This window comes from Galendromus occidentalis, unplaced genomic scaffold (assembly GCF_000255335.2).
Source record: "Galendromus occidentalis unplaced genomic scaffold, Mocc_1.1 scf7180000077470, whole genome shotgun sequence".
NCBI lineage: Eukaryota > Metazoa > Arthropoda > Arachnida > Mesostigmata > Phytoseiidae > Galendromus > Galendromus occidentalis.
The window spans coordinates 909537-937536 of record NW_003805458.1 but is presented as its reverse complement, the minus strand read 5'-3'; the positions used below and the strand labels follow the sequence as shown (position 1 = coordinate 937536).

Genomic DNA, 28000 nt, shown 5'->3' with positions numbered 1-28000 from the left:
CATGATCTGACGCAAAAATCTATGCTCCCATTCGGATCTGGCGACAACGTCCCGACCTGGCGGTGACAATGGTCAAACAGAAAAACGCTCAGAGCTGGCCGGTCAAAATCTACATCGTTTAGGTGTGTATCGCTAAAACAGAAGCGGAATATAGTCCCGAATAGCCGGGGGAATAAGAAGACTGGACACAAAAAAACTAGGAAGAAGAGACGATTGAGACGCCAACACAAAAATCGATGACGCCTCGATTTCAGTTTTTGTCCGACGACACGAAAGGAAAAGCACTGGACCAGGGTGGAGAGACTCCGCGCTTGCGTTCCGACTCGCCTGTGCACTTCGACTGAGCACCGGAAAGCGATGGCTCATTATTTGATCCCTAGGTCTTGAGCGAAATGGCGGCGATGCAATCAGATGGAAAACCTCCACCGCCGCAGTGGAATCGACTGGATGTCGGGGGGTTTGGTTTCGGCCGAGCAGGTGTCGCGTCGCCCGCCACAATCGATCGGGTGAGGCCCGAGGAAGTTTACCATGCGGTACGAATGAGCGTCTCCCTCCGGAATCAGATCGTCCATGAAGACATCAGATTCGACCTCGACCTGAACAATTGGCTGGTCATGTGAGATAGAATCCTTTCATGAGAGCTTCCCGCGACTGTATCCCTCTAAAACCGTCGGACATCAATATCTTGGCATTGAACTCGCTCGATGAGGGACGCATAGAAGAGCTTCGCGTCTTGAGTTCCGTCCGGGATCATGATTCGAAATCCATTGCAGAGCAATCATATCCCTTCCGGCTGTACATCCACTGTGATGTAAGAGCGAGACATTCTGAAGAACTTTGTCCTTCGCTCGAGCGCCTTATGTAAGAAGCGGAGGTCCGCCTGACGAAAGTAGTCGGGAGAGGATATTCCCGAGATCACGTCTCCGGTCGATCTAATTAAAAATAGAACGAGGCTTCTCCCGACGTGAAGCTCGACCACGTCTCGACACGTGGTGGAGGAGTGACGGGTCGGCAAGCCGATATCATCGCCCCGACCAAAGTTCTTGCTTCGAGAATTTGCCTTGTCTGAGCTTACCCAGAGCTTTGGGGACGATGAGGAACACTCGGATACGACGTCTCAGAGCGCTCTAAGAGCCTTAGGTATCGCTTCGAACACACCAGCTGAGCTTACTTTTGAAGATGAGCAGCTAGCTTCGCTCCATGATTTCAACTGCGATCGAGGGTTGATAGCGGGATAAAGTTCGTTGTGTAGCTCGCCCGCCGACCATAGCGCGCATCAGCCATGGGATTCCTCGCCTTCGCAGTGAGATAATCCTTTTAGAGGGACTAAAAATGTATACGATCTCCCAACTGACCACCGCTCGAAACATGCCGAGATTGAGCGTATTATTGAACGCGACCCTTGGATGAGAAACTAGTCTCAATCCTTCGACTTGTATCGACTCCTAGCTCGGGATGACGTCCCGATACCTAAGTTGCTATTTCCATCCAATCGGAGAGCTCATACTTGGCCGCAATGCGTTGCGGGACAGGACTGTGCCACCGTTCTTACTGCGAATCGCTCGTATTGCGTGAACCTGCGGGACTTCATGTTTTAGCGCGGATAACGCGTCACGGCTGCTCGACTGGAACGAGGGATCAGCAGGGAATACAGGGGTTGGTGGGGGAATCCCAGCGTAGCCCCCAACACGATTCACGACGACGCTTTTCCCGTGTCATGAAGAAGGCGGTGTCCGATGGTAGCAATCCTCAACGGATCGACTGTCCTAGCGTCCGAATTGGTCCAGATTATCAGAGGGGACATCATTCGATCAGATCCTTGTGAAAACTTATTCAATCTTCTCCGGAACAGAGGGATTCTCACTAGGGCGCTGGCTATCCCATAGAAACAGAGTCATTCTGTATCGATTCTGCGTTGTCGATTGACTTCACGAAAATCTTTGCAGATGATCCATCGGCGAATTTCCCACGACACCAGCTGCAGTACCTAAGCGAATTAGGCACCGGCTGGTTCGGAAAGGTCGTATCGGGTAAGGCCACATCGTTCGGACCAGTCGTCGTCAAAATCCTGAAAGCCGATGCCACTCCGACGGACCACATAAACTTCCTCCAGCAGGTAAGCAAGTCCTCCCATCGGTGAATCACAGAGGTACTCGAATTGAATGGGAAAGGGTGACTCTTTGTGCACCGCGATTTGGAAATCATCGGTTGTTCAGCTTCTAGAGCATATGAATTACAGGTCGAAAGTCTCAAAGGCAGCGATCATCCTCACATACTGCGATTGCTCGGAAGATGTCTGGAGAGCGATCCATTCCTCCTTATCCTAGAGCTAGCGAAAGCCGATCTGAAATCCTTCATCATCACCCAACGTGAGTTCCTTCTCTTGGTCTGTATATCACACCCCCAGCGAGGAGCGGCGGGACAGGTGTTTTCAGAATGAAACGAAGGGGAAAACGGATGTATCTATAAAACAGCAGTGCAAATCACATGGAAGGTTCCCCTCGCCTCTGCAACATCGATTCGACAAGTATCCGCTTCGATTTAATGGGAGATAAGTCGACAGACACGGATACCACTGGAAAAGTTGGTCTTCGGAGACGTTGACTGAGATTTTCTTTCTCTTCATCCGATTTCTAACGTTTATCGAACTTTCCGCTTCCGGCTGATCGGAACAGGAGCGCGCTGGGGCACGACTTCAGTCGGCCCGCTTTCTACCCTTCGATGAAGAGGTTCCGTTGACCAAAAATATACGGACGGATGGAAGAAAAACGGCTCAACAATTAGATTCTTCTTTTTTTCGGGATCTTGAACCAAAACGAAAGCAGACTTCTTGCTGCCTCTGCCATCGATCGGCAGCGAGAAGTGGCTATCACTGGAGATTTTCCAGCGATTTAAGATCACGATGTGTTCTTTCCCGCGAAAGGAGAGAAACCCGAAATCTAGAGCTATTCCCCGATTTCCATTTCTCGAATTCCGTTCTATTTTTTTCACCGTCTGCTTCCGAAATGTCTCTGCCCCTAAGTGGCCTGGATAGATAGATCAGACGATGATGATCCAGCAGCAGCAACACCGTGCGTTCCTATTGTCTTCGATGCGCAGTACTTTCGCGGTCGGCTAAAGAAACTAGCGGAGCGGCCTGAACGCCTTCATTGTGTTTTTGTAATGCCGTAACAGTTACACGCTTTTCAAGTATCTGGGTCCTTTCGGATCCGCGAGCAGCGCAACTTGAAGGAGTAGCCGCCGCCAGCGGAGACCATGGCTATTATGGACTTAGAGAAGATGAGCGGCTATCATGTTGATGACTCAAGCCAGTGAGCTGGCCTCAATTTTTGACATTCAAGGCCTCGCTGCGGTCATATGGTATGAGCCGCTTGAATGTTCCTACATACCTATGATCCGGTGAACAAAGAATTCATTCCTCGGCCTCGAGACCGCTTAGTGGTCAGCTCCTGGATCAGCGCTTTCTTCGGATGCTAATTCCTCGGTGGCTTATGCTGTCGGCGGCTATGAGCTGGGCGAATGAACTATTGCTCATTGGAAATATTGCATTGTCTGCAGAGTCGCGCAGAGATTCAACTTCATCAACTCCACATACATACGTGGGATTCGGCTCTGGACTCGAGCACTCCGCGATTGATCCCGCACCCCCATCACTCCTGTTATTGGCTGACGCGAACTGTCACAAATATCGTTCCTGGGATTTTTCCCTGATTTCCGTTCGATGCCGATTGATACGTTTGCTACACTATGCGCGGGTGAAGTCAATTCCTCTGAGGAGCCGTGGCATCAGAGCCGCTAGTTAGACAAACTGAAGAGCCCCGAGGGAGAAAAGAGACAGCTATCAGAATCCCCGCGTTTGTCCCGAGCTCGTCGAGTCGACGCTTTGAAAGAGTCCTCTCCATCGAAAGTCGCGTTCCGCCCGGTTTAACCACCGATTCTACTGTGGACAACAAAGATACTTCCTTCACTGCTGCGGTCAACAAAAAGACTCGGAAATCGAGAATAAATTCTTTTTATCGCACCGTCCACCTCCGGAGGTCATGTTCGCACCGTGTGAACAGAATCGCAACCTGATCTCGACTGTGCCCCCAGCAATTGCTCATTTTCGAAAGTCGTTCGTTTCCCTTCAGGGACGCAATTTATCAGCAGTCAATCACTGAGGGTGTCAGGCAATCGGGGCATCTATGCACGAGAGGGAGAAAGTTTTGCGCTCGATTTTCCGCAAGCTTCCTCATTATCTGCGTGGCCCTCCACTCGCGTCGCTGCGAATCGGAAAGCAGTCAAGCTGATGATGGGGAAGTTACCCGCGTGGAGAGCGCTCGGTAGAAAAAGTGCTCTAATAAATCGATTTATCGACGAGGACGCTGCGAAAGATTAGTCTAGCACGCTGTAGCATTCACTCTCATACATATCGAACACGGGTCCTGAAGCGTCGGCGATGATATCGGAGCCGGAGGAAGTCAAGTCTGAATTGGACCATGTTCTTGACTTCCTGCTGACTACCCGCCTCCAGGTGATGCGGATGCTGTCCGATGAGTAGGGATGGGAATTTCGCCACGGGAGATCCTTCGTTCGATCTCTCGAGGCGATGTAGCAAGTACAGATATCGAAATATAATAAACATCTCGTCCCCGGTACCGACGTCTGCTCTAGCGCCGGAACGCTTGAGCAGACCTGAGATTTTCCTCCTCGGGACCTTCACTGCTACTTCCCGCGAGCCTGACCTCGCGAATAAACGGCAAGAGCTAAAACCATCATCATCATCATAATGACAAGGAGGGCGGGTACTCGATGAAAATACTTCCGCAAATGAAACGGGAGCCATCCATGCAAGAGCAGGCTGAGGCAGATAAGAGAAAACACGTGACATTCAATTGGGGCGAGATACTAATCATTATTTGCTTCTTTCCCACAGCATCTCCATTGGACACAGCATTCATTCTTCGTTTGGCGCACGATATCGCTTCGGCGAGCGAATATCTCCACAAACGAGGATTCATCGTCACAGATCTGGCAGCTCGAAATTGCCTCCTGATGAATGATCTACGGACGGTCAAAATCGGGGACTATGGACTCTCGATTGAAAAGTTCCCCCAGGTTCGTACGAATTTTTCCCCCCCTCCTGGAAAAAAACGAGTTCAACAAGCAAGAGGCTATGCATGTTGCGGCCGAGAGGACGAAACGGGTAGCGGAAAACAGCTCACAGGCAGCGTCATCGACTGTCTTGACCCCATTCAGTTGATACTTCACTCAGCCGTATAACGATTCGAACGGCCCTGGACAAGGTCGCAGGCGTCCTCGTCGGGTGTACGTGTTCTGTGTTTCCTTCGTGTCCCTTGCAAGGCTCCCGCTCCGCGCCGTCCTTTTGTTCCTGTCATCTATCATCAGGGCTCGCGAGTGCTCGTTGCGACCGAAGATTGCATCTAGACGCTGAAGTGCGCTTCCGTCGTTTTCCCCGTCGACGGGCAGGGGGACTCTCCGTTGGGAGAGCTCTCTCCCCACGCAAACTTCCATGGATCGTCCCTACTCGTTCAAGGCGTCCAAACTCCGAGCAACAGCGGCATTTTCAAGAGCGAGCCGGAGAGGAGGTGGAAGATCGAGGCGATCAAATATGCGGGCGTTTACGCCTCGGGAACACGTTTCCCGCAGCGAAACTCTGTCGGACACGTCCTCTTCGCACAGAGATTCGAACTTACGGAAAAGTTGTCAATCTTGCCGGGCGTCTCTGAAATCGATACTTTCACGAGCACGATGTGAAATACCCGAAGCCATCGAAGAGTCTTTTTCAAAGACTCATGAGCTCGTCGTGAGCTTGAGCGGACGTTCCCGATTGAATTCTCTGCGGGGAATGTAGCCCCTCAGAGGAGACGAAAACATAACGCTCAGGGAGGCGCCTCGAGTTTCTTGGCGGCCCAATTCGATCTTCGCGCGGAAGCATAGCCGAGATCGTCATTCGCATTTGCGTCTCAGAAGCCCACGAGCTTCTTTGAGAAAACCACGGCTGAGTGGAGGCGAACGAACGAGCTTCTCATCGTCAGCGAATCTCCAAATCTGTGACCCCATGCTCATCCGTCGGGGGGGGGGGGGGAACATCGGTCCACGAGCATCCTGTCCCCCGAGTGAGGGATGAGCTACCCTTGACTATCTCTCGAAGGAACAAGACGAAGTATACATGCTCGAGTATTCTTTTAGTCTCAGTGCTCATCTGGCCATGTCTCGATGTTCGAAGATCGAGCAGAGCTCCTGAAAACGCGACGAATCCTCTTAAATTCCTGACGCCTAGCTGAGCTCTCCCTGGGCGACGCATCCTCTCGACATGAGTGATTACCCACCCGAAACCTGAAAGTATCGTCGTCGAAGCGGATTCTCATCGCCGATCCAAAGAATCCGCAGGGATAGGTACAGGAAAAGGATCTCCTCTCCCGCTCCCTCATCTGATGTCCGCCTCTCGCGGGGGACGAGACAGTCGTAATTCTAGAGATGAGAAAGTTATGCGCGGGAATATAAAAACGTCTACGCAAGCGGGAAAGGCCACGCAAAAATCAACCTCTCATTATCGAGCAGAAAACTTCACTGCCACGTTCTGTGGATGTACCTCGAAGACAGACGTGATTTAGATATGGGGGCTCTTCGAAAGACCGAATGCCCACCGCAGAACACCCCGCTTGCTTCAATCTAACGCGATTCTCCCCGATACTCACGCCATAACACACATCTCTTTATTCCTCGGCCGAGCAGCCACAGAGTTCTCAAGGAGTTTGTACCCTCCACAGGATTACTACGTTGTAGGGGACTCGGCGATCCCGTTGAGATGGTCAGCACCTGAAACGTTCAAGGTCATGGAAACAGCGGTCGAGCTCTTGCCGCTGAGCAGAGCGGCGAATGTATGGTCGTTCGGAGTTCTGCTGTGGGAGGTCGCCAAAGGCTGTCAGAGGCCCCTCGACTACCTCAACGATGAGCAGGTGGGTCAAAATGCCGCCAGATATGTAAATGCTATGTACATAAATCAACGAACGATTCCGCAGTTTCCGCCGCTGTGGCCGCCGCAGCCGTTATCGTCGTCGGTGTCGTGGCGGCGACCGCCCGAGTGTCGGACGTCTTGACCGATGCTTCGTGAGTCGGGAAAGCATTCTTGGAACATGCTCCGGCTCACGAGTCAGACGGAAAACCATGTGTTGTACTCCGAGGCTATAATTGCCGAGACGGCTATGCGTCATTTTCGATCATACGACGCAGATGCCAATAAGTACTCTCGATGCACTCACTCGTCGCGTCGCCGGGTAGAACGCCTCGCCGAGAAGAAATATCGGGCCCGGTTGCCGGTCGGCGGCGGTGGCAACGACTGCGATGAGTGGCTGCTCCCTCCTACCTAATTATCGGCCGTCTAGCCGACGTTCCTTCCGGGCTCGAGCTGACGCTGAGAAGGGGATACTGTATTCATGCGGATTCGTCCTCCTCTCCACAGTTTTTGCAACAAGTGATTGTGGATCACAAATGGGATGCCGAGTACGCTCTCAACACAAACATCATAGGCTTCAACGGCCTCATCACGAAGTGCTGCTCCCTGGATCCCATCAGAAGACCTCATATGCAGGAACTCGTCATAGAACTCGGGGATCTGATGTACCAGGAGCCCGAAGAATGTTCGCTCGGCTTCCAAAGGAGCACGTCCGTGCACGATATGCTAAACGAACGACCCGAGAAGGTTTGTAGAATACGAGCTCTCCCCTCGAAGGAGTGGGTTCCTATTTTCCATAGCTTCGGGGCGCAGCATCCAAATCGACCCTCGTGGAAGTATGTCCCAAGCCGAAAGAGTTCGATACTCGGCACATTCTTCGCGTTGAACATTCTTGCTCATAGTCACGCACGGGAGGATGCGAAAACGCTGTTCCCGCAGAGTCATCGCATTTCGTGCTCGCGTTCCCCCGAGAAGAGTCTCGCCTCGAAGGATGTGTCTAAAAATGTTTCTTTCCTTTGTTGAAGGTTGCTGAAATGTTCAAAATCACCGTGATCGATGATGAATTGACGGAGCATCTCTCGTCAGTTGGTCTCCCTCCGAACTACTTATGGGGGAATAGAACGGGGAAAATTGATAATGCCGATCTCTCCCAGCTTGAGAGCTCTACATGGAAGATTCCTGACGAGCTGAACAAGGTACGTGAGATATGCCTCGGGACTCGATCGGGGAAAATCCTCGTCCCCGAACCAAGAGTCAATCGCTTCGGGTCTCTACGAGCCTACAGGATTACGCTCCCGCCAATCCCCAGCTGACTAAAAAACTTCAGCTGTACCTGAGAAGCTTTATGCTGATGCTTCTCGATTCGAGGCTTTCTCCCTATTGATATATGATGATTGATATATGGCTGGATTTTCGCTATCAGAAGAATCGAAATAATTATTCCGCATTCACTCCCGGATATAACGATTGAGAGCCCGAATTATCCCGTCCAGGTTAACTGACGTCCCACCGATGGGTCGGCGTGCTCTTCATTTTCGAGAGGGAACGAATCATTGAAAAGTTGGTAATTGAAGTTTCCGAAACAAAGGGAGAGAACATGACGGTCCACGTTTGTTACTCGAATCTGTTTCTTCACTCCACTGAACTAACTCACTCCACACCTACCGACCACCACGCCCATTGGGCCTTACAACAAACCGCAACACGCTTGCCGGGCTGCAGTACACGACGTATCGGTGGCGTTACGCCCGTCCGCCAAATGCGAGCCTCAAACCGGTTTCCCTTAACCCATGCACGCTAACTTCTCTATTAACTTCCGCTTGACGTGGCGGGTTCCCGATAATATCTGGTACGGGTTCCATTTGCGCATAATGAGTGAACAATCTCTGGGCGCGAGACTTCTCACATCGGCGCGCTTCGGCACAGATTCTTTCCTCGACTCTCACTGCAACTTTCCCGGAACCTTTCCCGGACTGATGCGTTTACTAATGGGCGAAAGCTGTTAACTATTCTGCTGCGGTTCTGCCGAACGAGAGTATGGGGTGACGGGATAACCCCTCTAACCATCTGCCGGGATCGTCTCGGAACTGAAACTCATCTCCATGTTTTGCAGGTGGTTGTGGAGGGTCAGAGCGAAGCGTCTACACTTGCCAATGAGGTGATGCCGTCCGAATATATCACAGCTTCGAATGGCAATCTTAGTGCCATCTCACATCCACTCCATGCGGACTCGGACACTCTAGATATGTTCAGCGAGCCTAGCTCACTGGTCAACGAGCTGGACAACATTCTCGACCAGAGGTCAGACGGAACGATCACGCCGCAGCAAGAGCATCAAGAAGAGTACGCCGATGATGATTATCAAGACCAAATGGAGTTGCAGGAGCCTGGTTCAAAATTCATGACAGGTGAGCCTTCGACTTTCATTCCGCGGTTTTCAGACCCTCCGTTCCTTACCGTCGTCTGGACTCTCCATCGTCCGAACGTACGATTCGGATTTCACTGCCGTGGAGACATTCGCTTGGAGAAATTCCGCGGGATCTCGTTTCGAACTACTTTTGCATGACGCATGTCTTCGTGACGTAAGCCGTCTCGAGGCATCGCATACGAGACCGAGCGAACCCCTGAAGGCGGGGACGCGGATCAATTCTCGGCATGCCAACGCGGCAACAATTTCCGAACGAATCGATCGGAGTTCGTTCAACCCACGCGAAATACACTGCAGTCGTCAGTCCTCCGAGTTGTGGCGATCTGAATCTTCCGACGCGACGCTCCTATCAGCAGAAACTCCCGTTGCGACGGATCAAATTCTCGTGGCCAATATTCCTTCTTCTATCCCTGTAGTCATCGGAGGAACTCTCTCGAACTGAATCCTTCCTTCGTTCCAGGACGACCCACTTTCCAACTGAATCTGAACGTCGGCACGCCAAAAGGACTACCGGATGTGATTCCCCCGACAGGGAACGGCGATAATCCACTGCATCTATCAAACGACGTGCTCATGAAGTTTCAGCGGATGTCCGCTGACACTTCATAGAGCAAAAAGTCCTGCAACTCATCCGGGTTTTGAAATGGAGAGGCCAAAGCTGTAGTAGCGATTCGTATAGATCTCATAATTCATGTGTTCCTTGATTTTGCGTGCTTAATCTTGTTCCCATCGAGCGTGGTCCGCATTGACCAACGTCGCTGACCTTAGTGAACCTTCAACGTTGCATTTAGACACATTTGAGACTCTAGAACAAAAAAAAACATTTCTCCATATTCAATATTTTGAGGAGGGATGCTTGAATCATGAGCTTTGCAATTTCATCGCGAGGAATTTTTGATACTGGAGAATTCATGAAGCTACGGTATGCCAGTATTCATTTGATGATGGATTGCTTCAACGACGAGCTGTCGAGCTTGGAAGCTGGACAGCCTGGGTGGATTACATGCAAGATTCTATCCCGCGGAAAGCACGATCATTGAAGATGAACATCAGCGATTCGTCCATTTTCCAAAGAAGATAATCTTCTGCTTCAGTCGAAACGTCCGTGTATCGATAGTTGAGAGAAGCTCATAGGCAAATCTTCTCGTCCTTGGCCGACCGTTCATGTAGTGAAGCGCAACGGAAGGATACGATAAGACATTGCTGGGCTTCGTCTCGCTTTCGCTTGACCCAAAACGTGGATCCGTCCAGATCGGTGGAGTTCGTGGAACTCCCCATAAACCGTTCCAGAGAGCACGTGAGGGTCGGATCGATGTTGTCCATTTTAATTGCCTTCGCTGGCCTTCCTTCTTGGAGCTACGTGATTGTAGACGCTGAGGCAGCGTCTTCGATGTGCAATATATTTCTGCCCGACTCGGTATTCATCGAGATAGACTGACGATCGGGTATTTCCTCCCTGATTTCATTTTCCGTCACGTTACTCGCTAGCTAAGAGTGAAACCTTAAAAACACCGATCAGCGATAATAACGGATAGAACGATGAATCGGAACCCGACTGACACGAGGAAGCTAACGAGAGTCGCCCACTTTATACGGCGGAGAAAATGTGGCTCCTGTTGCCATGTGATAATATTTAGTCACTCTCAGAGGTCCGCGTCCTGATTCAGGTGTTTTCATGCGGAAATATGTATCATAAAAACTCTTCCTTCGATTGATCAATCGATATCCATCACTACATCTACAACCAATGAAAAATCACTTGTAGTAATAATTTCATTTACGTACATTATTTGTCTGTGACTGCGTGGCGTTCTTCCACGGTTGCGTGATGCCACGTAAGTTCACATCTTAGGTTTTCTCACAGCACGGTATCCATCATCAGCGTGCTCAAGAGAAATTTTCTTCTGATAGCGCTTCCGAGGAAGTGGGAAAACCTCTGAGCGGTCCCTTCCAATATATCTTTTTTTCTCCGACACGAAGTCAGCGTGATGCTTGCCGCATCAGACGACAGTGGCCGCATCATAGTCTGCGAGAGCTCGCTCAATCTACTCGTGGTGATCATGCATTTTAGTGGATTCGCATTGTATTCGGCGCGCTGAGAGGAGAACGGTTGCGGAATGTTCTTCACCGAAAGAGAAGAATCCGTGCCGGCGCGCCATGAGGCTGAGCGCACGCGGGGTTGACCCGGATTCATATCTCAGGATGAGCCCGAGTCCAGATCCTGATCCCGCGTTCTAATCCGAGCCACCCCCGAAAATGAAGCTCGGAGGGATTCTCCGTCCCCGATCATACACTTCAGACTGGGATTGGGGATAACGAGTGGATACTGGGAGAAATTTTGGGACCCGCTGAGCGGCCGAGTGACAGCTTGAGCTCTGGAGCTGACTAATTGAAAGAAATCCAGAGCTCAATCAACGGAAAATGCGACCATTGGGATCGCCTCGACTTCGAGTTATTATATTATAGTACCTAAATAGTCTCTGAGCAGAGGGCTGAAATCTGACTTGGAGGACTTTCTGCGCTATTGTCGTCCAGCGGACGAGAATCCGTCAATAAAATACATTTCATTATTTACAAGAAGAGGGAGTCGTCTTTGTCTCAGAGGGATATTCATTCGGGATTTTATTCGACATCATACGAAATTTGTACATTTCACATTGATGCTGCTCGTCTCGAGGTTTTATTCCTCCACAGCTGCTCCATCCGACTGATGACGAATGCCACCCACAAGTCGATTTGGAACAGTGCGCCTCCCTGACGCTCTCGTTCTCGCTTTTACAAGCGTTCACTCGGTCGCGGAAGCCAACGATGCCTGAGGAATCTCCGGCACCAAATCGTCGCCTCTGCATAGGGTCCGTCTGTATTTTTTCGTTCTTTCTTGTTCACAGGTGACGTTGTCGGTTTCTACATTTCTAAAACTCACTTCCGCTTCATCCCATGCTTCTCCCCGCCATTTCGTCTCTTGAATTCGAAAATAAATATGTACTATGTTTGAGTGAAAACTTCCATGTCGCTATGTATTTCACCCCTTCGACCACCCTGAGCGATTATCATCTGCATATCCTCGAAGTATTCTGTCACATTTTTGTACATGTTGCGTTCAGGAAGCGTACAGACATCGGGATAGTCGAAAACGATTACCCCCGGTCGCGGATGAGCTTGGCGGAGGAGTCGGAGAGCTTCGTCACTGATCTCAGAATAAAGAGGAGACTTGAGTGACCGTCAAAATTTCAGAATTGTAGAGAACGCTCCCCTCAGTGTCGAGCTTGCTCAGAAAACGTGACAGCCATTGATCATCCTGTGCGAGAGGCTGGTTATATTTTGTACAACCGCACGTGTCAAGAACGTTGAAACCCATCGGAGGACAGCGATCCTGACGCTTTACAAATCGACACGACTCCACTATCTTCCGGTAGGGACTACGCCCGAATCATCAGACTCGAAGACTCTTCGCCATGTTGAGCTCTCTTCTTGTTCCTTCAAAAGTTGCTTCCGTCGCCGTCCCTTCTCCATCATCAGACACGATTAACTCGGCATCGAAATTATTATTGGGAATATTCACACCGTAGTCGGATTCTTCCGCTCATATGCCGTTCGCAGTGCGTCGGAGCAGAAGCTCAGCACCAATCCGCGAGTGACGGATCGACGTCCACGGGGTCGTCAAGATTTCGTTGTGAGGAGACGAGTATTGTCCGACGTACGGAAGGCTATGCTTCACCGTTTGGCACGGTTCGAGTTAAGACGATTGTGGAACTCGGTCATATCCAAAGTATGACCTCGATCCTCCAGATCGCAGACTTCCAGCTGACGACGCTTCACCCGTACGTCATCTTTGATGACTTCTCGACGAAGAACCGACATCGCAGCAATTTTGATCGTGAACCTGAATAAGAAGCAAAACTGTTAGCGAGAGCAAGAGTTTCTCCGGGAAGCCGATGCGAGGTCGATGCTGACTCGGAAGACGGGATTTGCGTATGTTCTCAGCTGGAGGACAGCATCAGTTCACCTACCGATCGTATTCTCTCATGAGCTTCGATACGGCGCTCCGGGACACGTCCACGACGCTGTTTCCATTCACGCATAGAAGGACATCGCCCATGAACAAACACTGTTTTTGGCTCAAATCCATGTAACGACGACCGTCCACCTGTAAAGCAAAAACTTCGGATATATGCGGACGAACGAAAGAATAATAAAGGGCATTCTCCAATTTCGTCGCATTCCTAGCTCAGCCTGTCAGAAGCATCCGACTTCGAAAAACTCGGGGGAATGCACACAAGAGAAAATTCACCGATAACTTCGAGTGGATTCGAGTTGTTCGATAGCAGATTAGCTCTTCGGAATCCCCACGTCGCTGCCAGTGGGGAGAATCTTCGAGGCCACGCCCCTCGATAGAGTTGCTCGCATGCTGACTCATTTTCGAAATGGAGCCTGGGACTTGAGCCAGGTGCCAGAGATCGAACATTCGAGAAACGAGTTCATCCTCCCAGAATCATGAGCGCAACAAGAGCACCCTTCCGAGTTTTCTTATTTTCCCGTCAGATTCTCTGAGTTTCCGTTTGAGAGCTCCATCCTGATCGAATGAGGCGACCAGAGTCAATCAGACTAGAGCAAGATGCCTCGACAGTGGGACACTGACGGTGTCTACGGAGGCTATGGGGAATAACGAGTGGAGCGCGTGTGAAGGTTATGAGCGGAACGCAAAGGTCTCAGCTCTTCAGGAGCATCTCCTCAAGCGGCGCTCGGAATGTCTTGTTCAGTTCCAGACTTTTCATCCGAAAAAATGAGGTTGAGCCCTAATGCCGCGAATTCTACAGACGGGGAATAATTTCCGAACCAAAAATCACTCGCAGAGATATCATAGCCGTGCGATTAACTGTCGTTTTTCAGATGAATTCATTTGAGTATCCACGAGACGCAGCGCCGGCGAGACGAGACCGTGGAGAAGCTCTCAGAGCACTTCACGAGCGATTCCAAGGGGTGACTCGAGTCGAACAGTTCACGAGGTAAACATTCACACAGTCACGGACGCACCGACGCTTTGTGTTCAGAGATTCAGATTCTGGTATGAGAAGCTCGCGTTAGCTGTCTAAACAAAATCGCTCGGAAGGCGAGCCACAATGAACGTAAGCAAACACCGCATTCCGCCGTTTTTTTTCTGTCCTCACCCCTTCTGATATATCCTAATGGATCGCTTCGAGAGCAATTAATCCGCCAGTATCTAATTATTATTACCTCGCTTATAACGTAGATGGTTATGAATTTCCTGAGTTCCGCGCTGTATGTCAGCGTAGAGATATATTTGAAGCCTACGTCGACGTGCAGCCCGCAATAGGACGGATTTCCGTAAGCTTCCAAGGTAACGGTACCGTGTCTTTCGATCACCTGTAAACAATAGGACATCGGGTGATGAATTGAGTTCGGAACACTCCCAGATGCGGTAAATGAGATCTAAGGAATCATGATCATAATCAGTGATCAGTCGCCGTCGTCTACGAGTCGGGCGAGAAAAGCTTAGGCTTGATACGCACTTGGAGCATGTCCTTTCTCGTGTTGGCCAATCTCAATGGGTTGGCAGTGACCACTTTGAGATAGAGGTTCTCCCCGGAAGCCATGATCAGCTCCCGAACGCGTTCTTTCGATTTGTACTTTACTCCCTGATCGTTGACAGAATAGATGACGTCTAACTGCGTACAAAGGGATCGGTCGGCCGCCGATCGCGGCACAATTCTCTGCAATACACGCTCTGGTCAGACACTGCCGGGAGCATTCAGAACATGCACGTACGGGAATAGAGGCTTACTTTTATAAAAACCCATTTTTTGCCATCTTCAGCAATGACTTCGTCCAACGTGAGGCCAAAACACCAGAAACGATTCGACGACCACCGACTGCCGAGGACCATGCAATCCGTGAGGTCCGCTGTCGAGTACGTGAACGTGTTCGGGTTGCCGGCTTGTGCTGCGGCTACAAAAAAGAAATATTTCCTGCATCGATGAAAGTTCTCATAGACAGTTCCGGCTTATCCCTCGGAGTACCTGACTCCTATCATCCGCAGCCCATCGTCGTCGAATCATAAAGAGAGAAGTGTACCTGAATTGGATGACGTGTGTAGAGGTGATATCGTGGACGAAGGTGAACCACATGGTGACCCTGATGATCCACTGTTTAGGCTATCGAGACCTGGAATGGTATTCCTTTATCAGAACGGCTTGCTTTCGGTAGGTCCTGAGAGATCCGCTATCGAGCACAATGAATCGAGGTGGCCCCTGCGCGGTCCAATGGTAATTTAAAGTTCGAATTTCATTCGTGAATAAATTCGCTGGACTCGAGACGCTGATACAGGAAATCGTTGCCGCTATCCCTGGGCGGCACAGAAGGCACTGGAACCAAGCCGGAGTTCTGGCTGCGTCTGCAAGCAGCGCGAAAGCTACTTATCTCGTTCGCTGCACCGAGCGATCGAGAACACGTCCGAAAATTAAAAATTTAGATCGTCACCGGGGAGTCCCTCGAGTACCGAACCATATCAGAGAATGATGGTGATTCGGGGAATCGCGCAGAGCAGCTTCTCTGGGATTCAGAACAGGCCATTCGAGCAAATGAGACCGCACGTGGGTAAACCCGGAAAAGATCCAGATCACAATGGAAGTAGGATTCGCTGCGATCTCCGCCATTCATCCATTCATGCCTCGTTCCCGGCTCGGTCCAGAGGGAGGAGTTTCCTTCTCACTCTGGATATCCTCAGGGAATCACCCCATGCGAAACTCCGCGAGGAAATTAAACTCGGAGGCGGGGCTATCGGGTAGGCGAAGCTGCGTGGATGAGGAGTTCCTCGGAACTCGAATCAATCGCAAGCCCGGTCAAGGGAATTTTCAGGGGGGAGTAGTGGTCCGGAATCATATCAAAGACTTCTCAGCTTTGAGAATCGAAGCTTTCAGGCAAATCGATGACCCGGCGTGCCAGGAATGAACTTGAACCTGAACGACGTCTCAAACACTGAGGAATTCGAAAGGCTTAGCATGGCCACTCAGGTTTTATCAATCGGCGCTCGCTCTCTGAGACCAAAGTTCAACACAGGGCATGGTTGGCTCGCATCGGGCGATGTCGAAGGGTATCTCCGCGCGTACGCGATATCTCCTAAGCATCCTCATGCCGAAATAGTTTCGAGGCGCCTTAGATGAATTCGGATAGTTCGAGCCCCTTACATCATCCGATAGATATCTTGGGCAGTTGCAGCGGGTTTATCGTAGAGATTCTGGGTATCTCCAACAGTCCTAGTCTAAAGTTCCCGCTTGTAGGAACCTCGAAAGGTCCCCAAACGAAGGTCACGTTGCATGACAACCAAATGACTTGCGGCGAACTTCGCTCGACTTATAAGCGCCAAACCGACGGGGTCGCCGCGGTGAATCATTTCGAGGAATGGAGCGGGAAGCAATGGAGCAGATACGAGGGAGACTCGAATCGTTCGCAGCCCCGCTTCGGATATTCCTCGGTCCCTGAATATCACGACAAATTCACGGAATTACGGCGAAGGAGACCCCGCAGCTGAAAAAGCCTTCACGACTCATGGGAGGCCCCAAAATACAGTCCTTAGCTCTGGAGGGGTTTTACGACTGAGAGTGTCGACGTCTCAGAGATCTCGATCGGAATCGTGGAGCACCGCGCCGTGATGCGTCATGTCTGCCCCCGAGGGGGTACATGATCTTTCCATCCTCATTAATCGTTTCCACGCTCCCGAGAGCTCCAGCGTTCGAAGCAAAGACTCGATTCTCAAGAGCTGCTTCGTCACCACGAACCGGGGGATTTTGAAAAAAAAATCTACATTGTCGTCCCGTGAAACTGAGGCGCGTGTCACGATTCAGCGCCAATCCTAAAGAATTCCATGAAAGTCACCATCCACAAAGAGTGTGGTGAAATCGCGAATCACTGTCGCGTTGAAGGCGACATCGGGATAGCCGAACCAGACCCATCATTGATAGAAGCCGCGATATTATACGACGCAATATTCTTTCGAAGGAGACGAGCTGCCTTGGACGCAGAATGATCGTTTTCACTTCGAGGGTCTCCGGCCCTGAATCGGGGAATGAGGGGGGGGAGGGGCAGATTCTCGGAAGGGGTTTCCTCGGGAAAAATGATGTCGGGAGACAATCCAAAGGTGTGGTCCCTCTAGAATCAGGGAAACTGACCTTGATACTGTATAGTGGAGTCCTTGTTTTTGAGCTTCTCGGTGATGTGTTGACGCGTGGAGTTCAAGTACTCCCATTTCGGTGACTCTTCTTGGTGTTCCAAGGATCCCGAGAGGCCAAGGGACACGTGGGTGGGCGCCATTTCTCTATGTATGTCGTTGGGTTGGATTCATGAGAACGTCTTCATCCAATTGTCATGTGATTTGTCTGAGCCTTCAAAATCAGCGTAATCCCTTCCTATATCCTGTGCAGATACTTGTAAACGTCGGCACGAGGTATCACAGAGCTTGAGCAAGCGAATTTTCGGAGGACCTCAGACTGAGAATGCCGTTTCGATTCTCTCCTTCTTGAAGCGAGCCCCCCGAGGTGCATGGACTAATCACCTGGAAATAAGACGAGTTAAAATTCCAATAGAGATTCTCTGAGATTCCGATCGAATCCGCGGAACGATTCCGGGGTCGAAGCATATATCAATTTGTTCGGCTCGATCTTATCAGGAACATGGTTATCGGGCTCTTGTTCGTTCGAGTGAAGCCATCAGGAGTCGATTCCCTAGAAATGCATTCAGCAGATTGCCTCTCGGCCGGTGAAGCGGTGTGCGCCGATTAGAGATAGGAGCTGGCTGTTGGGCATTGCTGCTGGCCGCTGAACGTTTGCGAATGACTCACTCCGCGGGCAGAGAATGGTGGAGTCCGATGGAATTCTAACGACTCGAAGCATGTAGACAGTCGTCATCAGAGCCGAACTTCCTTATGTCTTTCAGAAAATTTGTTCGTCTGTGGACGAGCGACCTCTATATGTTGTGATAAATGTTAGATTGATTCGCGATCAAGGAAGCAATGATGTTCCTTGACGATAACCAACGTTTCTACGCACCAATAGAGCGCATTCATGTCCTCGGGTGCCTCAAGTTATCTAATTAATCTAACCGTCGACATTCGCCGGCTAATCGGATTCTGCGGATGGGAACGCATAGGGATAGCACAGCTCCTTCCACGGTCTGGGTGCCTAGGCATGGAAAAAGGCGAGTTCCAGCGTGGGAAACTAAGGAAGTTTCTGGCCATTACCTGTGGAGCCCGTCCGCTGACCAAGGACGACTCTATTCTGTGGCACAAGTTCCACCTGAACAAAGTGAAAAGACCGGAACGTCGTAACCTTGTGGATGTAGTTATCGTCATGAAACAAAAGATGCAGAAAACGCAATCATTTTATTTACAGCGACGATTCCCGACTTCCCTGGTGTCGGCGATGGGAAGTAAAGGGAAGTCCCGGGCGCGCGAGAACGGAAAATCCCACACGAAAGAATTTCGGCAGCGGAAACTCTGCGAGAACGTGAACTCCACAACAATCTCTTGGGCTGTAGCTTCGTCTGAGACGTCTAGGGGTCGCCCGATAGCTTCGCGGTGATATACATAGCGTCATCTCATCAGTAATCAGGAGTGAATCACCTATAGAAGTGAGTTCGCTCAAAGGTGAGCGGAACCTGCATTCTTTTGTCAGAAGCCCGAAAGGTCATCGATTAATGAAAAGATTTGACCGCAGCTCGACGGCTCGAGGGAGCGATCGCGGCACTCCATATCTAAGTCCACACAATCGCGTTGAGACTCGCCGATGAGTCACACCTCACCGGAAACGATACTGTTGTAATCGCTAGCATTTCGCGTCTCGCGTTTTGGCCGAACGAAGCTTATTGCTGACATTACAGCAGCGCTAGGAGCATTTCAATTCTGGATCGAGGGAAATCGATGTGTGCGCAATCAGAAACGTCGAATATTGATGTTGACTGTGTGAGCCAATGACCAGGGGCGACCCCGGAGGGAGAATACCGCAAGTTTATTATTAAATGAAGAAAGAACCAATAATGAATATACCGATGAATGAATGAACCAATAATGTGAATATTTTTACTCCATCGCCGTTGCCCAAGGACCGATTGGGATTCATGCCTAATATTTCGTACACGGACTTTCTATTTTATAAAAAAAAAGTCAGGGCCGCCGCGTACACTTGAACCCCCGTAAATGACCCATATTGAAGTCCAAGGTCCCCATAAGCTGAGAAGGAAGAATACACCGGAACCATACATCCGGCAGCTGTTCCTCATTAAACTTCACCGTAAAATACGTGGTTCCATGACACTGCGACGGGGGTCGGCAATGTCCCCCTCACCGTCTTATTTTGGCCAACGCAAATGCCAGGTCGCTCGATATGCGGGACGGTTCTCTCCCTATGGATAAGCCGAATTCCCCGAGTTAGGTACCTAGCTGTTTTTATTATCTTGTTCGAGCCAAAGTCACTGGAATATGGCGTGGGCAAATCGTTTCTACCTCGGTAGGCAGCCGCTCCGGTATACAGCGTGTCGAAAACGTCGGTGGGCCTCCTGTTCTTTCTGTTGATCATTCGCTCGTTCGTTCGCAGTCAGCTTGTCCATGGGAGAAAACTGCTGCCCGCTTAGCTGCCGTCCGAAGAGCCAGTGACCGCTTTCCCTTATTCCAATCCACTTTGCCAATGGGTTTTCCTCCAGACCGCTTCTCGAAGGCGATCATCTCTTGTTCTCGGTGCCGACTCTGATTTCGGATCAACGTCTGTTTGAAGACGAAGATGCACCGAACGACTTCGTCGCTTGGAGGCTCCTCAACCCGGACAGGAAAAATTATCCGAATTGAACCATCATTATTTCCTCGATGGCGTAGTCTATTCCGTTTGCCGAATCATTCTCCCGAGATATTTATTTGTATTGCGGATCGCGAATGACTCCGCCCTCGAGACTCGATTCCAGGAAGTTCTGGCTTCAGACAGGAGGCCGCTCTTGATTTTGTCTAATTCGATTCAAGTTGCAGTGAAAGCCAGAGCCTCCACACAGATCCACATAATGATTCGACGAGCTCCTTCGAAACAGGAGGATGACAGACGCGATGTCTAACGATGTCCTGAAAACACGACGAGCCGCGTCATGCATCACAGGAGCCCCACGTCGGGCGTCATTCTCTTCGAAAGCTGTCGATTCCATTTTTGCCTGTTCCATATCTGTTCGTCTGATTGAGACGACATCCTGGTTTACGCCCAATGACGGTCCGCTGCCGGACGCCATCCAGATCGGATGACCGAGCGGCCAGTGAGCGAACCGAGTGGTTGCGAATTTTCGGCGGGCACAGCGCTCCTCGGTGGGCAGCGATTTCGGGGAATCGTATCTCATCCGCCATACTGGTCAGTGCCCGATACGGGAAAAACGAGACAACGGCGTTGCACGCTCCTCGGTACATCGCAAAGCGTGTGTCATCTGACTGAGTACAAAGACGATCTCTTTTTTCTCGGACAAACACTGACAGTGTTCGACCTGCCCTCCGTCGACGTCGAAGGCATTTCTGGTGTTGCTTCTTCTCTGCTGTCACACCGAAGCAAAACTCCGTCTCCTCCCGACAGGACGAAGTTGACAAAAGAAATAATAAAGATCATGAGAACGACGGGGGAACAATAGAACCGCGTTGTAATAGTCGTGTTCCGCTGTGACGGCACACCGGAATGTGGCTCCCACTCGGAATGTCCTCGTCGATCCGACTCGTCAGTCACTTCCATCATGTTGAGATATTATTTGAAGAACCGAGATTCAGATGGTGACGCCGCGTCGCGACAAACGGAGAGCCGACCACACGAGTTTCCGCTGCCCCTATTTATGACCTCATCGCGTGCCGGGCAATGACGATTATAGAGGAACTGCGAGCGATCGATACCCTCGGAGATGGATTCACGGGGCATCCCGATCGGAATCAAGCATCTCTCGATGATTAGCCGAGCAACACGGGAATTTCGCAGCGAGATTCAGGAAAAGAACCATCGTAACCCGAACTTAAAATCCACGAGCGCCCATTGCGCCCGTAAATGAGCTTGCCGACGAAGAGCCGTGTTTAGCGGCTGTCTAGCCGACCACGGAAGAATATTGCGGGTCAGAGGGCGACAGAACTCGTGTCCCCATGGTCTGAATGATTCCTTCCGAATGATTCGTCTGAGAGATGAGATCATTGTACGGTCAGGGAGCCAGCTCGGTACACCGCAGGGTTTCCGCTCGTTCGATTACGATGGAATCTTCTGCGTTCCGTTACGAGCCTCGAACATGAGATTGCGAATGCGAGGAGTCTCGGGAGCGCTCTTTTCTCGAGCTCCAACGGACTGTCGCGGGAAACTTCCTGCAGTGACGTGTTCAGGAAACAGCTCGTAAAGAATGTTTGGTGAACTACTTTGAGAAACGCGGTTTCTCTCGCAGCTCCTGAGTGCTAAAAACGCCCAAGATCCAAGTCGGGAGACTGTTTTGTGGAGTAATCCACCTCAAGAAATGGCGGCTCGATCCCTCCGAGCTGTTTTAGACCAACCGACCAACTGACCGAGGTCTAGATGCGTGCTCCTCCGGGGCCATGAACACAACGATGAATAATCCACCTACGGAGTCCGACATACCTCGGCGATGTTTGGAGAACGTCAAGATCCCACCCCACTGCATCCACTACATCCAACGGCTCGATGACTGCGGTTCCGACTTCAGCTTCGAAGGTGCAGCCACACTCGCGGAGGGAAGCGAACGCAAGCGCCTCGCATCCGTATATTTGTGGAGCGAAACTAAGCTCTACCCGGAACTGTACTCTGTCCCCCGATAAGCGGCCATCGGATTTGGGATTCTTGCGGCATTCTCCCAGAGCTCTCATTTGTAGTTCCACAACACAGATCGTTTACGCGTCATCCGAATTCCATTCGAACAAGGTGTTTCGACAAAAAGGCAATCACCCGCATTCCGTCCAGAGTCTAGGGTCGCGAGCTTCTCGAGCCCAAATTCATTTAGTAGTTTTTCCAGACTATGCTTTCCGCTTCCACGGATTCCGAGGACACATTATGTACTCATTCGACAAGCACGCCGTAGGAGCCGGAGATCGAGAATACAGTGCGAGGGTGAAATCGAGGCGAAGTCGAGGATACTCATCGGATATCGTCCCTTCGCGAAGTGGAAAACAGCGACGGTCTTGGAGTCCACGGGAACACGGTTAACTGTTGTGTGCCGTCAAAGCAGTCAGAATCGTACGGTAGAAATAGACCCACGATAGATTCCGGCTGCCGCATTCCGTTTCTTGTTTTCTTCCAGAGCTCTTGTAAAGATACCGGACAGCCGGTTCGCTGCTGAGAACTGTACGAGTTTCAAAGGGCAGCAAAGGTGACGTCGACCGTGAATGGCTTCGACGGTATGGCGACGGACAATCGCATTTCCTCGGATATTTCACGTTCTGGATTTCCTTTCGAAGAATGTTCGAACTTGTAATATTCGACCGCTTGGGACCTTGAATGCGAAACTCAGGCAAACAAAACTGGCGCTCAACATTCGTTCTCGCGGAACGGGTCGCTCCGAAAAAGGCCCCAGACACTCGACAACTCCCTAGGAAATCGGCACGTATGTTGATGCCATGCGAGAAACTCTCGATTCTCCGGACAACCCGGGCGACGGAGGGAGGAAACTTCAGACTTCAGGCCCTCCCCAGACCAGATAAGGAATCCAATAATTGCTCAACCTGGAGCCCGGGGAATAAGAAACTGTAATCGCCTCGCCCGACAAGCATGACAACGTTATCGGAAACATCCTCGGGGCGTTCCCAGGCGTGCATTGGGCCGTCGAAGCGACCGCAAAGCGAACGGAGGATTCGAAATCTCCGCCGACTTCGTCCCGATCGAGTCTTCGCAGTTCGATAGTTCCAGTCTCCGTACCTCATAATTGGTCGATATCGGCGAGCAGTAATTACTTTCGATCAGACGGGAAATCGACTCCTCGAGAAGACCTCATTATCCAAAATTTCCCAGAGACAATCAAGCCCCTTGGAACGATTTGTCCACGGACACCTCTGCTCGAAGCAAGATGCAACTGTCGAACATATTCCAATCTCTCCGAAAACGAGTGCGTCGTACGCCCGCAAGCGTCATCTCCAGCAACGGCGAATTTCTTGAGTGTTCCGTCAGGCGTTCCGGAGGTCATCAACGGCAGTGTTCTGTCAAAGACGCCCGGCGATGAAAAAAATCGCAATTGACTGGGTCGCTTTCGACAACTGACTTCAATGGCTTTCAATGGTCGTACGCAGCGGCTGGCCACTACGTTTCGGGCCCACAAGATTCACTAATAGTCACCGATGTCGACGACACTGTGCGATATGGCAGCTGGGAATCTCGATGGTAGTGGTGATGATAGTGGCCGCCATCGGCAGCCGCGCGCGTCGCTGATGATTAGATGTCATTCGACTCAATCCTGCTGACGGCTCTCGAAGAAAAGAGAAAAGTGCTGTGCTTTTCTAGAGTACGACGCAGAAATACGGTACCGCCACAGTCACCCAAGCGAGAGCCATTCCGCGAGCTCGATGGCTGCCGCTTGCAATCAGCTGTACAAGGAATTCTTAGACGTTAGCTGTAGTTGTAGTTTGTAATGGTAGCGGTAGAATTCCGCAAGGTGTCGGCATCAGAAGTCTTCATCATGAATACCGACTTGTTGATGGCAGCGCCGACGCAGTTTCACAAAATCCCTCACGGGTGCCGAAACTTCCCCCACCGCAAGGGACGAGGAGTTCCAGTTGCGCAACAAAAACATAAAAAAAAAACGAAAATCCCGAAAATACTCGGGATCTGGAATTTCTGCTAAGGTGCTGAATTTCTGCTATCCGATGGTGTTTCGGACATGAGTGGACAAAAATGTTCTATCTGAAGTCTGATATACCTAAATGAATACGGGAATATACATGTGGGCGCATCCGGCTCAGAAACGCTACAGCCATGAGATGTCAGCTCATTCAAATTCACAGAGAATCGCATCAGATATCCGTAGCGATCGACATTCGATGCCCATCCTCACGACGAGCGTTCGGCTCTTGTCAGGCGGGAGAAATCACAGCGATCTTCTCTTACTCAGACGATTGACGTATACGGGCGACCCGACAAGCGCTCCACTTCCTTCCTCCTAGAGGACTACGACACCGAACGCTCCATGCTCGCACCGATAGCGTCGGCGATACGAATCAGAGAACATTCCTTCGAAATTATCCATCTCGATCTCTCGGAGAGAGCGTCTCACAGAAAGAAAATAGCCGCCATTCTGGAATTGAGACAAACAGAACAGAAATTTCTGTCGTTCCGCCAAGTTACACAGACGCGATCTCAAGGCGAAGAAGATTAGTCATCAGAGCTCTCAGATGCAATCCTCGAACAACGCTCCAAGCTCGTCGACGCGCCGTATCCAGATCGTGGTCACGCCCGTCGGAGGAACGATCACGAACCTCCATGTATGGCCGACAGAATTCGCGTTAAAAATTCTTTTCCTTTTTCCGCAGCCGCCACCACCGCCGCTGGCGCTCCCACCGCCACCGTTGTCGTGTTGAGCAAGAATAATCTGTTGCTCTAGTTGTGCAACCGGGACTCTGGTGTGTCGTCCACGTTGAGCCAAACTTGATCGACAGGAGAATTCTCCGTAAAGTGGAATTTAGGCTCCAACATGATTCGATGCCTCTCGAGAGTCAGCTCAACCGAGAGTTTCCATTCTTCGCATCGGGCATTCTGTTCCCCTTTCGATAGGTTCGCTCAAGTTCGCTTTTTTCTTCGCTTTCAAAGTTCGACCCTGGTCGGAACTTCTTTCCGAGGTTTCTGTAGTGTGATTCCGCGCCAAGGCTCTGGTGGAACGACCGTTTTTCGGAAGTTCGTCTCTTTTGAGACATTCGTCTCGGCTCACACGGAGGTTCTTGAATTTCTATTCGAGCTGCGACCATACCAGGTTCGAGCAGATTCGAGTCGAGAGCATTATATCTGTCGATTTCTGTCAACAAGTGTGACTTTCTGTTCGAGCGCTCGAAGAGAGCTCGACTCGGGTCGAGAATGACCAATGTGTCATACGAGAGGGATGACGGCAGGAAGTTTTGAGAAAACAAGACGATATCACAGAATTCTTCTAGGATGAAGTAGCCGAGGTCGCTGCTCTCCCGGCCCGTATTCGAGCGGGTCGGAACACCAGCTGAGTACGCGAGCGGTTGTGTTCATATTCAAGCCGCAAGGATGCGGCCTACTCTCAGCATATCTAGAAAACGACTCACCTCCTCTAAGAAGCATGGATTATAGGACTACTGATCCCAGTGCTGATTATAAGAAAACGAAGAAGCTCGGTCGGCGCTTGTCGACACTGGGTCCTGTTGTCGACCGATGGAGCTTCATGCTCGGAGTATCCAATAGAAGTTTGACCATTCAGATGGCCGACTGGCCGACGAGACTCGGCTCGAATCCAATGCACGACACACTGATCGGAGACAAAGAGACCCTCAGTCAGTCCGTCCGTCAGTCACTCGGTCCTTCAGTTGATATAGAACTGAGTGAGCCCCGACTCCCCACTAGCTCATCGGAATCCAAGAGAAACGGCAATCCACGGTGGCGAAGGCGGCGTTAACGATAACAACACAGAACGATGGCTCTAATTCAGTGGAAAACTCAACGAAAAACAGCAGCACACGGGGTTGCTTCGCCCAGTTTCTTTCTCTTCTCGGCGTTGGCCGAACATTCATCCGACTGCAGCGCCATCATCAGTTCTACCAACAGCTGATTCCCTTTCTCCCGCGTCGGCCTGCCGTGACCACGGTCTTGCAGCTAGACACGGAATCCGGTCTGGATGCGTGCCCGCTATTCTCCTTATTCGAATCGTTTTCCCACAGATATGGGAAAATTGTGCCTATGTCAAGCCTAATGAAGAACCTGCCGAGTTATTGCGGGCTAAAGGTCGAATAGGAGTAGAATCTGTGATTGGGAGAGAGGGGACAATGATGCCATTGATCTTTTCTTGAACTTCGATTGCCTACGGAGCGGACGTTCCCGTAGTTTCGAGCCCGATTTCCCAAGTCTGACCGAGGTGGGTCACGTCGGATGACGCTTTCTGTGTTAACAATGTGTCACAACTTTTCTTCCCGCGAATGTCCCAAGTGAGCAATATCTGAACTGGAATATCTCGGATACTCGACCCTCGCTATTCGGCGGATGCATGTTTCAGGTTTGACTCGAGAAGAAAGGCTCGGGGACCCGGAGACGTCCCTCGAATCAATCGAGTCCGCGGACTCCTTCCCTCAATGTCCGACGGAAAGTCCTTCCCCATGCACCGGATATCGCTGAAGTCAATGTCATGCGGACTCCGCCGAGGACGCCGACGAGAAGAGTCCAGAAAGCGGGCCGAGACGATACCTGCCGTGGCGTGTTGGAATTCGGACGGGAAGCTCGGCAAGGAGCGCAGGAGGAGATTGGCTTCAGGGCTTGGCCCTCTGCTGGATCTGTCTTATGCTAAACGGATCATTTGAAATGCAGAAATTTCCAACAGCTCTGATCATTCTCCGGGGAAACTCTGCTTGGGGGTGGCTTCGGTCTGGATGGGCAGTCGTATGTGTTGCCTAAGTCTCCTCGCCGGTGAGCAGCCCAAAATCGTAGACTGACTGACGCATCGATGGGAACATGGAGCTCGGAGGCTCAGCGGAACAGTCCCCTCATGAGACGGCTCGACTCGAGAGGACTACTCCCCGTCCCGTCAAAAATCCCCAATCCCTCGCTGGTTCGGCCCACTGCATCCCCCGGGGAGAGTTACGTCGAGCCCAAGCGGCTCGACGACCACTCTCATCGGTCTGAGTCGGGGTAAGATGCTTCTAGGGAACCTCGGTATCGTTCTCCTGAGACAGTTGCGAGAGAACCGAGAAACTCCCCCCTGCGGAGAAGAATCTGCAAAGCTCGGCCCTACTTCAGTGAAGCGGTCGTGGAATCATTGCGCGTGCCTGCGTGCCGCGCATGAAATTACTAAGCGCGCACGCAATGGTGCCGGTGGAGCGCGCCGTGCATGGCAGCATTGCCCTCGGAGCTGAAGCATTGGTACTCTGAATTCCGGAGCAAGCGGGCATGGCAGCATGGCCCTCATAGCTGAAGTAATGATACTCCGACAATTCCGATTTTCCGCGAGGAAACCCGTCGTGGCTAGAGTACGGGTATCCTGCAACTTTCTCCTCACGATTTCCATCCCGATAGCCTCCGACAAGGAATCACTATCGTACCAATTTCCCAGAATTTCAATGATTCAAGCACTCTGATTTCAACTCCGGCCTCTGTTCAACGAAACTCCTTGGCTTTACTCGACTTCCTCATTTCTCCTTCCATGTGACTAAGCGTTCAGAAAGCCTCTACAATTATCCTCCAACGAGCGCCGTTATGTTTTTTTTTAACCCAGTTCGGCTCTGTTTCCACAAGCCTACTGAGGTTTGATCTCGCGTCGCTGAGGATTGAGCGCCCTCACGGCTGGTATGCGATGATTGCCGAAATATCGCAGTTTGACTATGAGGAATAATGCGGCCGTGAGAGAGGACGAAGTTCCATCCAAGCTCTATTCGGCCCATACACAGAACG

At 51.0% G+C, this 28000-nt stretch overlaps 2 protein-coding genes across 2 annotated transcripts in view; one reads left to right on the top strand and one right to left on the bottom strand.

Annotated features, from left to right (window-relative positions):
- Positions 1–9995, top strand: part of LOC100904516 (serine/threonine-protein kinase LMTK2) — a 29608-nt gene extending 19613 nt beyond the window's left edge. The window contains exons 3-10 of the mRNA XM_003744561.3: positions 1947–2116; positions 2240–2369; positions 4916–5097; positions 6774–6962; positions 7466–7705; positions 7984–8154; positions 9072–9366; positions 9847–9995. Coding sequence (XP_003744609.3) covers positions 1947–2116; positions 2240–2369; positions 4916–5097; positions 6774–6962; positions 7466–7705; positions 7984–8154; positions 9072–9366; positions 9847–9995 — 1526 coding nt within the window. The remainder of the gene's footprint in view (positions 1–1946; positions 2117–2239; positions 2370–4915; positions 5098–6773; positions 6963–7465; positions 7706–7983; positions 8155–9071; positions 9367–9846) is intronic.
- A 2231-nt stretch (positions 9996–12226) lies between these two features.
- On the bottom strand, positions 12227–26101 carry LOC100897780 (uncharacterized). Its single transcript, XM_003744520.2, has 8 exons — positions 25672–26101; positions 17573–17955; positions 15480–15569; positions 15190–15353; positions 14918–15118; positions 14622–14771; positions 13397–13533; positions 12227–13269 (listed from the first exon to the last, which is right to left on the bottom strand). Exons 2-8 carry the CDS (start codon positions 17712–17714, stop codon positions 13101–13103), a joined length of 1053 nt encoding a protein of 350 aa, XP_003744568.1. The 5' UTR covers positions 17715–17955; positions 25672–26101; the 3' UTR covers positions 12227–13100.
- Positions 26102–28000: the final 1899 nt, after the last annotated feature.

Bases quoted from the DNA above. Each gene is read 5' to 3' on its own strand.
- LOC100897780 (XM_003744520.2), bottom strand. From the start codon at position 17,714: ATGGCGCCCACCCACGTGTCCCTTGGCCTCTCGGGATCCTTGGAACAC. The intron at 15,354-15,479 runs GTACACTTCTCT...TCTTTTTTGTAG, and splicing joins ACACACGTCATCCAATTCAG to CCGCAGCACAAGCCGGCAAC. The intron at 14,772-14,917 runs GTGCGTATCAAG...TATTGTTTACAG, and splicing joins CGAGAAAGGACATGCTCCAA to GTGATCGAAAGACACGGTAC.